Source organism: Trichosurus vulpecula, chromosome 2, assembly GCF_011100635.1.
Source record: "Trichosurus vulpecula isolate mTriVul1 chromosome 2, mTriVul1.pri, whole genome shotgun sequence".
Classification (NCBI taxonomy): domain Eukaryota; kingdom Metazoa; phylum Chordata; class Mammalia; order Diprotodontia; family Phalangeridae; genus Trichosurus; species Trichosurus vulpecula.
This window is the reverse complement of record NC_050574.1, coordinates 290,337,058-290,353,764: the sequence shown is the minus strand read 5'-3', so window position 1 is coordinate 290,353,764 and position 16,707 is coordinate 290,337,058. Positions and strand designations below refer to the sequence as shown.

At 44.3% G+C, this 16,707-nt stretch overlaps 1 protein-coding gene across 1 annotated transcript in view; it reads right to left on the bottom strand.

Moving 5' to 3' along the window:
• Positions 1-16,707, bottom strand: part of LCT (lactase) — a 44,141-nt gene that overhangs the window by 13,606 nt on the left and 13,828 nt on the right. The window contains exons 5-10 of the mRNA XM_036747042.1: positions 16,495-16,573; positions 10,333-10,335; positions 8,390-9,113; positions 5,255-5,897; positions 1,386-2,936; positions 435-703 (exon numbers count right to left, since the gene is read on the bottom strand). Coding sequence (XP_036602937.1) covers positions 435-703; positions 1,386-2,936; positions 5,255-5,897; positions 8,390-9,113; positions 10,333-10,335; positions 16,495-16,573 — 3,269 coding nt within the window. The remainder of the gene's footprint in view (positions 1-434; positions 704-1,385; positions 2,937-5,254; positions 5,898-8,389; positions 9,114-10,332; positions 10,336-16,494; positions 16,574-16,707) is intronic.

The window sequence follows — 16,707 nt, the reverse complement described above, 5'->3', positions numbered from 1 at the left end:
CAAAGGTGAAGTGAGCTGTCATCAAGCTAGAGATAGGTAACCATTTCTTGGGTCAGTTGTTTTTTTTTTTGAGGAGGGAAGGCAGGGCAATTGGGGTTAAGTGACTTGCCCAAGGTCACACAGCTAGTGTGTCAAGTGTCTGAGGCTGGATTTGAACTCAGGTCCTCCTGACTCCAGGGCCAGTGCCCTACTCACTGCATCACCTCACTGCCCCTGTTGGGTCAGTTTTGGAGAGAATTTATAAATATAGGTTGGATTAGATGGCCTCCGACATCCCTTCCAACTCAGCTGCGATTCTATAACATTTGTCTCAGCTTCAGCTCAGCTCTGTCCTTCAGTGGGACCAGATATTTTGCTTAGGCCAGAAACAAAACAAAACAAGCATGCCGACATGCCAGACATGAGACAGACTTCCTTCCCCTCTCCCTGCTTACCTGATAGGCAGCTGAGGCTGCACTCCAGACAAAGCCCTCGGGAAACTCTCCGTACAGAAACTCATCCTCTTCGGCCAGCGGCATGCCGTTGTTGCTGATAACCTCTGTGTAGTAGCTGGCTGAAGTTCTCGCAGTCCGGGGTCTGTCAGGGTCATTAAAATCGACCTGGTGGAGTCCAAACTTGACACTGTAGCCATGCAACCATTCAAAATTATCCATCAAGGACCAAGCCATGTACCCTCGGAGGCTGACGCCGTCCACGCTGTAGGCTGATCAGATTTCAAAGGGAGGATAAGGAAAGAACAGTTTTATGCTGTGAATTTAGGCTGCTGGGTGGTACAGTGGGGTGTTGGGACTGTAGACAGGAAGACTTGAGTTCAAATCCAGTCTTAGATGTTTTGCTGGCTTTGTGACCCTGGGCAAGTCTCTTAATTGTTGTCTGCCTCAGTTTCCTCAACTGTCAAATGGGGATAATGATAGCACTTATCTCCCAGGGTTGTCGTGAGAATCAAATAAGGTAATATTCATAAATAGAGCTTAGCACAGTGCCTGGCACATAGTAGGCGTTCGATAAATGCTTCCTTTCTTCCTAGCGTCTTGAAGAGAAGTAAACATTCTACCGGAACTGTAGCATCATACTAAACACCCATAGTTCACTAAGCCTGAGAAGCCAGCTTTGATTAATTGAGCAGATAATGTACCATTTGGGTGGATTAACTTTGTGAGAGGAGACGGGGCAGGGAAAAGGTCTACAATACTATGCATACAGAGCTCAGAATACCCTCAGAAACATTGGATTTTAGTTATGAAAATCAAAAATACCATTAAAATTGAGCTTGTGGGGGAGGAGGGAGCTGTTAAGAGAAGACAAATCCTTCTGCCAAACAATCCCAGGCATGTGACCCATGGGACATCTGACATCTCTATAAGCTATCTGAGAAGCCCACATACCTTTCAAAGCTTCGTTGATATATGTTTTGAAATAAAACGTCCTATCTGTGTCTTCGATTTCAGATGTCTCGAATCCCGCTCCATTTTCAGTGACATAAATGGGAATGTCACCATATTCTTCTTTGATCCAATTCAAGAGCCTTCTCATCCCCCAGGCCACCGCTCCACTGAACGCCGTGGCAGGCCAAGAACTATCCTGCTCGTCTGTTCTCTCCTGATCGGTTTCATAAGAAGGAGGGTTGAGCTGGGAGGTTTTGTGTGCCACAATTCTGGAAGAGTAAGTGTTGAGGCAGAAGACATCTGCTGTGTTTCTAATGTACATCTTTTCTTCCTCTGTGAAGCTGGGGAGGCGAGAAGTGGCTAGATTTTGTAGCTCACTCCTGTTTCCTATTGTCCACTTCATAGCATCTGGGTAGTCTCCGTTTTTGAAGATGGGGTGGGCAAACCAGCCCAAGTTAAACTGCAGAGCCCTATCAGCTGCCTCAACATCTCTTGCTAAGTTAGGTGACTTGGGTTCCATCCATCCTGTGTTGAGGCTGAGGGAAATGGCTCCTTTCTGACTCTGTCTATACTTCTCATCATATGTATGGTAAACTCGGGCATGAGCTTTGATGAGGGTATGGGCTACTGTATAAGGCGTATAGCCAGGATCCTTCACATTAGGTGGAAATGTCCCTTCACCATACCCTAACCATGCCACGTACGCGGGTTCATTAAATGTTATCCAGAATTGGACCCGATCACCAAAAGTACTGAAACAAAAATCTGCATAGCTGTCAAACAGCTCAATCAAGGAAGGGTTTTCCCAACCCCCAATATCCTGCAGGGCTTGGGGTAGGTCCCAGTGGTACAATGTCACCATGGGAATGATATTGCTAGCCAGCAGGCCATTAATGAGCCGGTTGTAGTAGTCAACTCCAAATGGGTTGACAGAATCAATTGTCCCTGTTGGGAAAATTCGAGGCCAGGAAAGAGAGAAGCGGTAGGCCTTGACTCTCAAAGTTCTCAGCATATAAAGATCCTCCTCCAATTTATGGTAACTGTCACAAGCCACATCTCCATTGTCATTGTTTGTCACGGCATTCCCTGGTGTGTGGGTATAGTTATCCCAAATGCTGGGGCCCTTCCCATCTGCATCCCAGCCTCCTTCAATCTGATAGGCAGAAGTGGACACGCCCCATACAAAATCATCCGGGAATGTTCCATGGTAGAAGAGATCTCTTTCAAACTTGGGTTGGCTGGAGAATTTTTCCCAAACTACTTTAGCCTGGGAAGGAACCTCTGAGGGTCCCAAAGTAACCGAAATTTTGGAGGGAGGGCTATAAAGAAGTGGCCGAGAACGTCTATCTGTCTCTTTAGTTAGGAAGCCATTCTTTCCAAAAAGGCTGGAGAAGAAATAGGCAGACTTCCTGGGGGTTCTAGGTCTGCTGCCATCTTTGAAATCCACGTAGTGGAGCCCAAATCTTTGGTTGAAACCTGACGGGCCTTCAAAGCCATCAATGAGGGAACGAACAATGTAGGACCGAACGTCCACAGAGTCCAACTTGATAGCTAAGAAGAAAAAACAGAATTGATGAACATTAAAATCCTTTCTGTCTTTCCTTTTTGTTGTTTTTTAAAGTTTTCCTTTTCATGTGAAAGATTTAGAAATGATCAGACTTGAAAAAGAGGTAGTTAAGTAATATTTTCACCACTCCAGATTAAAGAAAGACATATATATTTACCTCTTGTACACAATCAACAGCAATAAATTTCAAGTATAAACAATATCTACAGCTTTAGAAAAGCACTCCACTTTCTCTCTTTCCTCTCTGCCCAGACAACGGCAGCATGGGTAAGTGCCATGGTCTTCACGCTGCCAGAAAACTCCAAAGCCACAGGAGAGACCAAAAGTGGCATGACAAACAACACAAGAAAGCTCATTTGGGCACTGCCTTGAAGGCCAACTCATCTGGAGGAGCATCTCATGGAAAAGGGATTGTCTTGGAAAAAGTTGGTGTGGAAGCCATGCAGCCCAATTCTGCCATCAGGAAGAGTGTGGGAATCTAGCGGATTAAGAATGGCAAAAACAATCACTGTCTTTGTTCCCAATGGTGGCTGCTGGTACGTACAATCCACTGATTTCTGTGCTACAAATAACTCACTAACATTGTTTGAGGGCTTTCCTCGTTGCCCTCAGGTATCACCAGCACAGAATTACTGAACTTTTTTATGATAAAAGAATAAATAAACTGAACATTCTAGGGGTCATTCTCTCTCACAGAAGAACCAGATAGCTAATTCGCTGGTTTGAGTCACCAAACAGGTATGAATGAAGTATCATCTCAATAGCACCTTAAGATTTCGAACTACTTTTTGTGTTTGGGGGCACATTATCCAACTTGGACTTGTGTTCCAAGCTCTGATTCAATCAGGTCACACTAAGCCTACTATGTAAAGATTAGCCTATTATTGGGTGACTAAAACTTCATAGAAAGCTTTGGACTTGGAATAAGAAGACCAGGGTTTGATTTCCAGTTCTACCATCTTTGAGTTGCAGGAGATCAGTTAAGCCACTTAGCCTCTCTAAGGTTTAGTTTTCTCACTTATGAAATGGGTGGGTGCATAAGGAAAGGGGACTTTGGAATCAGAAGGCCTGTATAGAAATCCTACCTCTGACATGTAGCCCCTGTGAGATCTTAGGCAACACGCCTGCCTGAGGCATTGGTTTTCTCATCTGAAAAAGTGAGGGGGTTAGATTGGAGACCTCTGACATCTCTTCTTACTCTTAAACCCATCATTTCAAAAGATAGAAATCATACAAAATACTTTGTAACCTTTGGGGCAGCTAGGTGGTAGAGTGGATAGAGTGCTGGGCCTGGAATCGGGAAGACCTGAGTTCCAATGTAGCCTCAGACACTTACTAGCTGTGTGACCCTGGGCAAGTCACTTAGCCCTGTTAGGCTCAGTTTCCCATCAGTGAGATGTAGAACGAAATTGCCAACCCCACTGCAGGATCTTTGCCAATAAAACCCCAAAGGGGGTGGCAAAAAGTAGGACGTGACTGAAAACGACTCAATGACAACAAAACCTTTGTAACTTTAAAGTGCCACATAAATGTAAACTTTTTTCTTCTGATTTGTGAGAGGCAGCATGGTACAGTAGAAGGGATATTGGACTTGGAAATGTGAGACTTGATTTACCTCACACATCTCCCACTCACTGGCTGCTTACTAATGGGACTGGTCAGAGCAATAACTAGCAATTTTTGCGCCTGGGGCCAACAGCACAAAATGTGCCCTCACATCCACCTTTTAAAACAATTGAGGTGATAAGATGTATCTACATGCATACATGCATGTATCCATGTATTCATATATGCTTTTGTGTGCGCAGATGCATAATAAATCATACACTGGCTTTCATTGTTATTGAAGTACCCAAATGTGTGATATAGACAGTAAGTGGAATAGAAATGGGGAATGGGGGTGGGGGAAGAGGGGTGGGAGGTGTGTGAAAGATGAAAGTAGGTTGGGATGACTGGAAAGGCTTCATCTGAGCATCGGGATTGGGTAGGATTTGGAAAGGAAGAAGGTTAAGGGGAGGGATTCCATGTAGAAGAAACAGCCAGAACCAGGGTGATGAATTGGAAAAGGACAAAAGGACAAACGCTGTCCTTATAGGCTGCAGAGAGCAGCAGAGACAATGCTGGACTCGGCGTCAAGAGGCCTAAGTGGAAATCCCGGCTCTGATTCTCTAGCCGCTAGAAGCCTCAGTTTCCTCATCTGTGAAATGGGGTGGCAATGCTGGCTCTGCCTCCATCCCCGAGTTGTTATAAAGGAAAGTGCTCTGTAAACCTTAAAGAATTAAAGAGATGTGTGAGCCCTCACCTTTGAGCACTTCATTGACATACAGTTTGAAATAGTCACTTCTTGCAGAGTCATCAAGATTTCTGCCTTCTTCTATAGGCAGGCCGTTGGCAGCCAGGTAGATTGGAACGTTCCCTTTGGTATATTCCAGGGACACAAACTGCAAGAGTCTCCTGAGACCCCAGGGCACCACTCGAAGCCAAGGGGACGAGGTCTCGGGCCAGGTGGGGTCCACGTGCTGGGAGAAACCCCGGAGATTGTCATAGTCTGAGACACAAGAGTCATTCTGAGCATCTCTAATCAGGCGAGAGGTATAATGTGACAGGCCGAGAAAGTCAGAGGAGCCTTTCAAGAGAAGCTTCTCTTCCTTGGTAAAGCTGGGGATCTGGGCGACAAAGCTGCCACACTGCCTGTTTTTCTGCCGGATTTGGGCCTTCAGTGTGTCAGGGTAGTCACCGTCCACAAAGAGAGGGTGGGCAAACCAGCCCAGCATCGAGTGCAGGTAGCGCTCGGCAGCCCTCACATCCTCTGCCTCCTCTGGAGAATAGGGCTCGGCCCAGTCCGAGTTCAGCACGATCCCCACCTGCCCCTGCTGCTGGCCACGATGGTGGCGATCATAATGATGCCAAGCCTTGGCGTGAGCCTTGAGGATGGAGTGAGCCACCTTTGAGAATGAAGGGAAAGAGAGAGGGAAGGAGAGAGAACAGAATACAGGCTTGAGGGACACTTATTTACTTTGTTCCCCATACCTGTGATCTCACTGGGACAGGGAACTCCAGGGAAGGAAACTTCAATTATACCAGTTCCACAATTTCTGTACTTACTGAACTGCCTCAAGGCATCTTGGTGTCCAAATGGATAGAACATTGGGCCTACAGTCAGAAGATCTGAGTTCAAATCCTATATTAACCACTTACAATCTGCCATCTCTGCACATGTTACTTAACCTCTCTGTGCCTCAGTTTTTTTAGCTGCAAAAATTAGAGGGTTGGACTCTATGGTCTCTAAGGTCCCTCTTAGAGGATTGCTTGGGGTGTTTAGGTTGCAGTAGATAGAATGCTGGGCATGGAATTAGGTAGATTTGAACTCAGGTTTTCCTGACTCAGTTCTCTGTTAGCCCACACTGCATCCTTGAATCTGAAATCTCAGCACCTGAAATCTCATCCTAAGCTGACTCACTCAATTTTTGGTAGACAACGCCTCAATTCCCTCAGTTGCCTCTCCCCTCTGATTGGAGAACTGGAGAGTGGAGCAGTAAACTCCTCTCAAAGCCTTCCTTTATAGCTGGCTCAGAAATTCCAGATCTTTCCAAGTAATTCTCCATTTTCCATCAGAGGCTCCGCTTGGTTCTGACTCTATAGAACATCATACCCTCCTTCTGCATTCCCCTCAACCTCTGTTTCCTCCTCCCTCCATCCCCCATCATGCTTTTCAGCTTCCTTTTGTATGTTGTCTTCCCCCATCCAACTGTAAGCTCCTTGAGGGCAGAGCTGCCTTTCTTGTTCTTATCTGTATCCCCAGCACTCAGCACAGTGTCTAGCATATAGTAGTTGCTTAATAAATGGTTATTGAATTGAAACAGGAAAAGGACACAAGTATACAAAAACATTTATAGCAGCTCTTTCATGGTGGGAAAGAATTGGAAACTGAGGGTATATCCATCAACTGGAGATGGCTGAGTAAGTTTCGGTAATGATTGTGATGAAATATTATTTTGCCATAAAAAATGATAAAGGGAATAGGTTCAAAAAACCTGGGAAGACTTGTGGAACTGATGCAAAGTGAAGAGAGCAGAACCAGAACAATTCATACAATAGCAACAATATTGTATCAACTCTGAAAGCATTAGGAGCTCTGAACAACATAAGGACTAACAACCACAATTCTAAAGGCCTCATTATGAAACATGATACCTGCCTCCAGATAGACAGGTGATAGGGTCAGAGAGGAGACTGAAGCATATCCTTCCTTCCATCCTTCCTTCCTTCCTTCCTTCCTTCCTTCCTTCCTTCCCTCGTTCCTTCCTTCCTTTTGCTCCTTCTTCTTTCCTTCCTTCCTTCCTTCCTTCCTTCCTTCCTTCCTTCCTTCCTTCCCTCATTCCTTCCCTCGTTCCTTCCTTCCTTCCTTCCTTCCCTCCTTCCTCCCTTCCTTCCTCTTCCTGTCTTCCTTTTTTTTCTTTTGACATGGCTTTTGTGGGAATTTGTTTTGTATAAATATATATATATATATATGTATATGTGTGTATGTGTATACACACACATACATATCATACATACACACGTGTATGTATATTGGTTTGCTTAGTTCTCTAAAAGACAGAGAGACAAGAGTGCTGGGCTTTGAGTCAAGAAAACTTTGGTTCCATATCTCTTTAAAGTCTCATCTTCCAGTGGGATACAAGCATCTCCAGGACTATACATTTCCCCATAGCATCTTAGTATGTGATTGTATTACCACTCCACTTATTTTAAAATTTTGTTTGAGTTATTGGCTTTTTTGTTGTTGTTGTTGTTCTTTTAGCTATTTCTCTTTTCTTTGGCATTTCTATTTGTTAATTTTTGAGGGATGTGTGAGAAACCTGACTCCACTAAATTGTCTCACTCTGTGATCTTGCCTGGAAAGCCCTGAATGGAATTTAAATGAAAGCAATGAATAGTAGAAAAAACCTATAGTGTAGTACTAATAGCTACTCTAGAACACTGCCAGGGAAAGAAGATTTTACAGAAAAAAAGACAGCTGTTGTTACAGTGGAGAACATGTTGGTTCTCAAGTTGGAATATGTGAGTTCAAATCCCACTTCTGGTGCTTACTACCTATGGTTGACCACTTAACCCCCATAAGCCTCAGTTTCTTCATATATAATATAAGGGGGTGGCATTGGAAGGTGTTTGAGATCTCTTCCTGCTATAGACCTCTGATGGGAGGAATGATCAGTCAGAGACAGCATCTGTACTAGCTGAGGGAAAGGGGATTAACTCAATGTCCTTTCCTAATATTCCATTAGACTGTGAATTTCTTGAGGGCAGGGCCTACGTTTCTTGTTCTTATTTGTATCCCCAGCACACAGCACAGTATCTAGCCTATAGTAAGGCCTTAATAACTGCCTGCTTATTGACAGACTGCTCAGAGCAGTATAAATCATAGGGGGAGAAGTACCTTAAACGAGGCTACTCCTGGGTCAGAGATGCCTGGGGCATGCTGTCCAGTGCCATATCCTGCGTAGCTTATCACCCAAGGCTCATGAAAGGTCACCCACAGCTTCACCCGGTTCCCAAAGGTGGCAAAGCAAAAAGCGGCATAGTCCACAAAAGCATCCACCACACTTTCATTCTGCCAACCCCCATGATCCTGCAGGGCCTGTGGTAGGTCCCAGTGGAACAAGGTCACCATTGGTTCAATGTGGGAGGCCAGCAAGCTGTCAATCAACTTGTTATAGTAGGCTACACCCCTGGGGTTGAGGCTGCTCTTGTGGCCTGTGGGGAAGATCCTGGACCATGAGATGGAAAACTTGTAGACCTGAGCCTGGAGGCCACGCAGGAGAGAGATATCATACTCCACCTTGTGGTAACTGTCACTGGCCACATCAGGCACTGCTTTATTCTCAGCATGGCCCTGGTGTCCAAACCTGTCCCAGATACTTTCTCCTTTTCTGTCTTCTGCCCAGGCTCCCTCCACGTTAAAGGCTCCTGTGGCAGCACCCCAGAGAAAACCTTCCGGGAAAACGTCATTCAGGAACGAGTCTCTCTCTGCCACAGACTGGTTAGCAAACATCTGCCAAACTCTCCAGTAGGCTGAGGTAGGTGTCACAGAGAAGGCTGCCTCGGGGCTCCTTTCCTGCTCTTTGGTTTCTCCAGCCAGATTGTCAGATAGGGAACAATACCTGCCGAAGTAGAAGAAAAGGAAGCAATCCTTTGTTTTGTTTAATTTGGATTGATATGTTTTGTTTTTATACCACTTTCATTTCCAGATATATCCCTCTCCACCCCCCTCCCACTCCTTGAACAATTCCCTGTAACAAGGAATTAAAAAGGGAGGGAAGCAGCAAACCAATCAACACATATACAATACAATATATGCAATGCAATACAATACAGTGCCATATAATAAACATTTATTAAGCACCTACTATGTGCCAGGCACTGTGCTAAGCACTAGGGATACAAAAAGAGGCAAAAGAGAGTCCCTGCCCTTAATCTAATGGGGGGAGGGCAGATGACAGCATGTAAAAAATATATATGCAATGCAAGCTACATACAGGGTAAACAGGAATAATTAACAGAGGGAAGGCACTGGAATTAAGAAGGACTGGGTAAGGCTTCCTATAGGAGGTAGGATTTTAGTTGGGACTTAAAGGAAGTCAGGGAAGTCAGTCACATCTACTATGTCTATGATCTGTTCATCCTGAAAGCTATGTTCCTCTATCCTTCCCACCTTTGGCGGCTAAGCTCCTTGAGAAGACCTTACTATGTGCCAGACACTGTGCCAAACACTGGAGATACAAAGATCAACCTTGCTCCACAAAAACAAACAAATAAACAAAAAACACCAAAACTCATTCCTGCTCTCAAGTTGCTCATGGGCTAGATCTTCGTCCAGGTCATTTCCACTAAGTGTGGAAGTCTCCCTAGGCTCTGTCCTGGGCCTTCTTCTCTTCTCACTCTATACCACTTCATTTGGTTAACTCATCAACTCCCATGGATTCCATTATCATTTCTATGCAGATTGTTCTCAGATCTATTTACCCAGCCCTAACCTTTCTCCTAACTTCCAGTCTCACATCCCCAACTGCTTATCGGCCCTCTCAAACTGGGTGGCTCTTAGATGTCCTACATTTAACAAGTACAAAACTGAGCTCTTTCTCTTCCTCCTAATCAAACCATTCCCTCTTCCTAATTTCCCTATTTCTGTCAAGGTTACCACTATCTTAGCAGACATCCAGGCTTGCAAGCTAGGTGTCATTCTCAACTCCTCATTCTCTTTCTCACCTCTCATATCCTATCAGTTCTCATGTTCCATAGATTCCATCTTTGTAGCATCTCTTGTACACCACCACCCCACCACCCTCCTCGGACACTGCCACCACTCGGGCAGCCCCTCACCAACTCATACCCAAGAGCCTGCTGGGGTTGGTCTCCCTGCCTCAGCATGGGGGGCTGTTTCAGGTCATCCTCCACTCTGTTGTCAAAATGATCTCAAAATTCAAGTTTAAGCATGTCATCCCTTACACAATAAACTTCAGTGGCTCCCTATCATTTCTAAGATTAAATATAAAAACCTCCATTTAGCTTTTGAAGCCCTTCATATCCAGACCCCCTCCTACCTTCCCCAGTCTTCTTCCATCTTATTTCCCTCCATGTACTTTGCCATCGAGTGACAGCGCCTCCATACAAGACACTCCATCTAACGGCTCAATGCCTGGAACTCTCTCCTTCCTCCTCCCTGCCTCCTGACTTTTCTGGCTTCCTCCAAGTCTCAGCTCAAATCTTGTCTTCTAAAACCTGGAAAGACCTATATGAACTGATGCTGAGTGAAGTGAGCAGAGCCAGGAGAACATTGTACACAGAAACAGCCACAGTGTGCGATGACTGCTTTTGGGAGACTGAGCCCTTCTCAGCAATGCAATGACCTAAAACAATTCCAGAGACTCATGATGGAAAACGCCATCCCCATCCAGAGAAAGAACTATGGAGTCTGAGTGCAGAGAGAAGCAGACTGTTTTCTTTTTTTGTTTTGTTTTGTTTTTTCTTTCTCATGGTTTCTGCCATTTGTTCTAAGTCTTCTGTACAACATGACTCATGTGAAAATATGTTTAATAGGAATGTATATGCAGAGCTCATATCAGATTGCAGGCCATCTTGGGGAAGGAGGGGGAGAAAATTTAAAACTTATGGAAGTGAATGTTGAAAGCGAAAAATAAATAAATTAACTTTTAAAAAATGGAAAAAAATCTTGTCTTCTACAATTCTCCTGTAATCTTAGTACTTTCCCCCTGAAATGATCTTCTTTTGCTCCTACTTCTATCTTGTTTGTATATAGTTGTTTGCATGTTGCCTCCCTCATTGGACTGTGAGCTCACTGAGAACAGGGACTCTTTTTTGCCTTTCTTTCTATCTCCCAGGTCTAACCCAATGATTGGCACGTAATAGATGCTTAGTAAACGTTTCTTGACTTGACTATCTGCAGTATCCCTACTCACAGGCCCCACCTTCATGCTCCTCCAATGTCCAAGGTTGGCTATCAGAACCACAAAACGTTCAGCTTATTTTTTTTACTGCTGTTCAGAAAGTGACAATATGATAACAGAGAGGCAGCCTGGGGGAGTGGCCAGAGTCCTTGCCTTGGAATCAGGAAGACTCAGATTCGAGATCTGCTTCTGACACATATTGGCTGTGTGACTCTGGGTAACTTATTTAACCTCTCAGTACCCAAAACAACACTCTAATACTCTAAAATTTAGAACCGTTACTGATGAGCATTGGGAGAGAAAGTTTTCTCACTGGGAGTCCCTTACAACACTCTAGCCAAAAAGGAAACAACATGAACACCGAAAGTGTTAACATAGCATCCAGAATGAGGGAAGGAACTGATTATCCCAGATCTTCTGTCCTACTCAGATCGTATCTGGGGCTGTGTTCTGGGCACCACATTTTAAGAGGGACATTGTCCTACTAAAAGGTGACTATTTCTTCAGTCAACCTAACAACGTCCCTGTGAGTTTTGTCTAGTTGCCTTTCAGTGGTGTCCAATCTTTGTGACCCCATGTGTGGTTTTCTTGGCAAAGATATTGGAGTGGTTGGCCATTTCCTTCTCCAGCTCATTTTACAGATAAGGAAACTGAGGCAAACAGGGTTAAGTGACTTGCCCAGGGTCACACAGCTAATAAGTGCTTGAGGTCAGATTTGAACTCAGGTCCTCCTGACTCCAGGGCCAATGCTGTATCTATCTACTACACCACCTAGCTGCCCCTAAGATATTTTGGGGAGGAGACATGTTAACTCTATTGTAAAGCCAGAGAAACTGAAACACAAAAGTTAAGTGACTCACTGTGGTCATACCACAAGCTTGTAGCTGGGCCAGGACTAAAGTCCAGTTCTCCCAATGCATGATTTAGGTCTCTCTCATCAAGCTGCAAATTATATATTTAGATACAGACATTTTGAACGTCTCCGTTCCCCACCCCCTAGAAGCCAGTTACTAGTTGATTACTATAAAGAGTAGAACGGCTTGACTTCACTTGGACAACTTGTCAATTCTGCTACCCTTGACTTAGACCAGGGGTTCTTAACCTTTTTAGGCTCAAAGACCCCTTTGGCAGTCTGGTAAAGCTTATCTCTTCAAAATTTTTTGCTACCTACATTCATAATGGAAGGAAATGCTGCATTTCATTCAGAAGTTATTGAAACATAAAGACATGATTTTTTTGTCCTATCCAAGTTCACAGACACCCTGAAGTCAGCCCAAGGTCCATGGACCCCAACATTAAAAATCTCAGGCTAAGAGGAAGTTTCCCTTCAATTCTAAAATTTTATAATTATTTGATTCAGGATGAGGATGTTCCAAGAACTTGGGGGTGTTTAGCCTAAAAAAGAGGAGACTTGGGGGTTGGAGGCTGAGAAGGAGGCATGGTTGTTTTCTAACTGAAGAAGGGGGCGAGGGGATAAGTATTTATATAATAGCACCCATTATGTGCCAGGCATTGTGCTAAGAACTTTTTACAAATAATATCTCATTTGATCCTCATAACAACTCTGCAAGGTAGGTGTTGTTATTATCCCTGTTCTACAATTGTTTAAAGAGGTTAAGTGATTTGCCAAAGTTAATACAGCTAGCAAGTGTCTGAGGCAGAATTTGGACTCAACTCTTCTTAACTTCTGGCCCAGCTCTATTCACTGCACCCCCAGCTGCCTCAAGGATTATCTTGTAGAAGGAGGACTGGATTTATTTCGTGTAGCTTCAAAAAATAGCCTGAGGACCAATGAGTGATTTTACAAAATGTCAACTGTTAGCTCAACCTAAGGCAGACCTTTGTAATAATGGAGGCAGTCCACAAGTGGAAGGAGCCACCTCGGGGGTCACCTTCCAGAGGAGGCTGGATGACCACTCATCAGGAATGACAAAGGATTCCTGCACTGGGTAGGAGGTTAGACTAGATGGGATTTGAGGCCTTTTCCAATTCTAAAATCTTATGATTCTATAATTAGAGTCAATTCTCAGTTATCCTTTTGAATGGAGGAGAAGAGAGGAAAGGATGTTCTGGAAATGCCTGCTAAACAAGAGCTTTGGTTCTGGAGGATAATCAGAGAAATACTCAGCAACACGTGAACAAGTCAGGTTTTCACTCACTGAAGCCCTCCTTTCTGTCTTCGTCCCTGGTCCTTTGCAGGGTGGTATAGTAGGACACCAGACTTGGATCCCAGGCTCATAGATCTACGGCTGGAAGGGACCTTCAGAGACAACAAGACTCCATCCCCCTCATTTAACAGCTAAGGAAACAGAGCATGGAGAGTTGAAGTGACCTGCTGAAATAGGATGGGTACCCACATCTTCCAGACTCTAAGTCTAGTGTGCCATGCTCTAAGGAGTCAGAAGACTAGAGTCTTAGCTCTGCCATGAGTTACTGGGATGATTTGGAGGTCATTTCTCAGAACCTCAATTTTCCTGTCTGTAGAATGGTGGCAATAATATTGACATTGTTTGCCTCCTGGGATTGTTATGGAAGCATCAGCAGTTTTGGAAAACTGTGAATGATTAGCATTGACATTATCATATACCACTCCCTGGTGGGAGGCAGAGGTCAGAGATCATCTCTCCAGCAGATAAATCCCTTTATTATGAACTGGCTCTCCACTTTGGGTTAATGAGGCACCCAGCGTTTCTCTAAAAGTCAAAGCTCAAGTTAGTTCAGAAGTTATCTATGCAGCCTTCCACACTGCTGAGGGCTCCAGAACCAGATTAAAATGCAACTGGAAAATACATAACAAAATAAAGGTACACTAGAGCACAGATTAGGTAAATGTGATTTTCTACGTTAATATGGAACTGGATTTAGGGGTCCTCATTCCTTTTTGAGTTCGACACCACTGCATTGTGCAGCTCTCAGATGTGAAGAAGGTGATGTGATGGAGAAAGTGTCCTCACCCAGGATGCCTTATACCAATGAAATCCCTGGTCTGTTCCTCATCCCTCTAACGTTTTTAAAGACAGAGAAATTGAGGCTTAGATAATTACACTCTTGGAGCAAGTGAGACAGCCCAGGCCTCCTGGTTCAGACTGTGAGACTGCCATTAGATTGTTTCCAGGGGTGGGAAACCTGCAGCCTTGAGGCTACACATGGCCCTCTAGGTCCTCAAGTATGGGCCTTTAACTGAATCCAAACTTCACAGAACAAATCCCCTTAATATAAGGATTTGTTCTGTAAAACTTGTCAAAGGGCCACACCCAAAGACCTAGAAGGCCACATGTGGCCTTGAGGCTGCTGGTTCCCTGCCTCTGGCTTAGACCTAGAGATCTAAACTAAAACCACTAGCTGATTTCTGGCTACTTAACATGAATGGCATAGGGTTTAAGTCCACATGGCCAAAGTAAACCATTTATGCCACTTTTGGCCACCTGGTCGCCAGAAATCATAGGATCATGGATTCAGAGATATGAGGGACCAGATCATCCAACTCCCTAACTTTACAGATGAGGAAACAGAGGCACAGAAATGTCATGACTTGCCCAGGATCACACAGCTAGTAAATGTCTGAATTCAGGTACTCCCGAGTCCACACCTAGCTGTGAGCCCCATCTAGGAATCTTCTCAGCATAGAGAGGTCCCTAGTCAATACCTAGTGCTCTAGAAGAGAAAAGAGATGAGGCAAGGCAGAGGAACACAGAAGTCATGGGTATTCAGGCTCAAACAGTAGGCACCAGGTAGCTTGCCAAAAAAACAGTGAGGAAGGCGATGGAGCCAATGGAAGGAGATCTTCGTCTAGCCCGGCTTAGGAGAAGATAGAGACCCTTCCCTGTATGGTCTTGAGGGGGCATAGGTGGCTGGAGAGGTTTGAATAGAACCAACATTAAGCATGACCCAGTGGTCACAACCCATGTGGTTCCATGCAAAGAGTCTTGGGTTAGGATCTGGGTCACAACCCAACATCCCCCATTGACTACCTATCAAACCTTAGCTAAGTCACTTCACTTTTCTTGGTCTCAGTTTCCTTATCTGAAAAAAGAGGTTGGTAATGCTTGGCCCTATCTACCCAAGAGGGCTATTGCATCTGTCGAATGAGGTGATATTTCTGAAAGCAGTTTTGTAATTAATGAATCGCAATAACTAGCACTGATATGACTCTTTAAGCACTTTACAAATATTATCTCATTTCAATCTGACAGTAATCCTGGGAGGTAGTGCTCCATCTTACAGGTAAGGAAACCGAGGCAGAGGATAAGTGATTTGCCCAGGGTCACACAGCTAATAAGTGTCTGAGACAGGATTTGAACTTGTGTCTTCCTAACTCCAAGTCTGGTGTTCTAGCACCTGCACCACCTAGCTGCCTGGAGCTCATAGATTGGACAATAGGTGCCTTACCTCCTAGCACAGAGTGAATGTAAAGACTAAATAGTAGTTGTTTCTGTTTTGGCCAGGAACCCTGAGGGTCTTCTCCTCCCAATTTGATTTTTTTTCTTTTTTTGAGGTTTGATTAAAGAGGCCATCCCTTGATTAACCTCCTAAAGAGGCCTATTCACTGAATATTACCTGAATATTCACTGAATGTTACCTCACTCTAAGTGAGTACATGAAAAGGCCTTAGCCTAAAAGGGCCAGGGTCTCCCAATGCATCCTGGGCCACCTCCAGTCACCCTAATGAATATCAGGCCACTGGACCCAGATGGCTCTGGAGGAGAAAGTGAGACAGGTGACCTTGCACAGCCCTCCCTCACTCAAATCAAAGTCAACTGCAAGTCATGTCATCTTCTCCCCGATGTCATGGTCCTATTCAAGAATGAAGGACAAACATAAGGAGACACCATTTGCTAGTCTTATTATAATACTCCCATCTCCAAGTGACATTTCATAAGCCATTGAAAATGCTGTCATATTGTTTTCTGAACAGCCTTTCCCTCATTTTATAATGGGGGGGAAAAAATTGAGAGACAAAATGAGATTTCATCTCATTTTTATCTCATTTATCAGAGAGATAAAATTACTTGTCCAAGGTCACACAGTCTCCCACACCATGAACATCCAGCCTCAAACAGAAGAAAACTGGTCTTACCTTTTCTCGGCACTGGAAGGACACTGTAGGAATTCACTGACATCAAACCCAACAGTCAGTACTTCGTCTTTATTTATGGCTGTAAGATAAGAGGTTTGTTCAATCAAACATGCACACCGCCCATCAGGATGGGTGTCCATCTGTAGCACTTTTCTTAGTGCCTAAAAAGAGCTCTATGACATCAACATTCTAAGCAGCAGATTCAATGCCCTT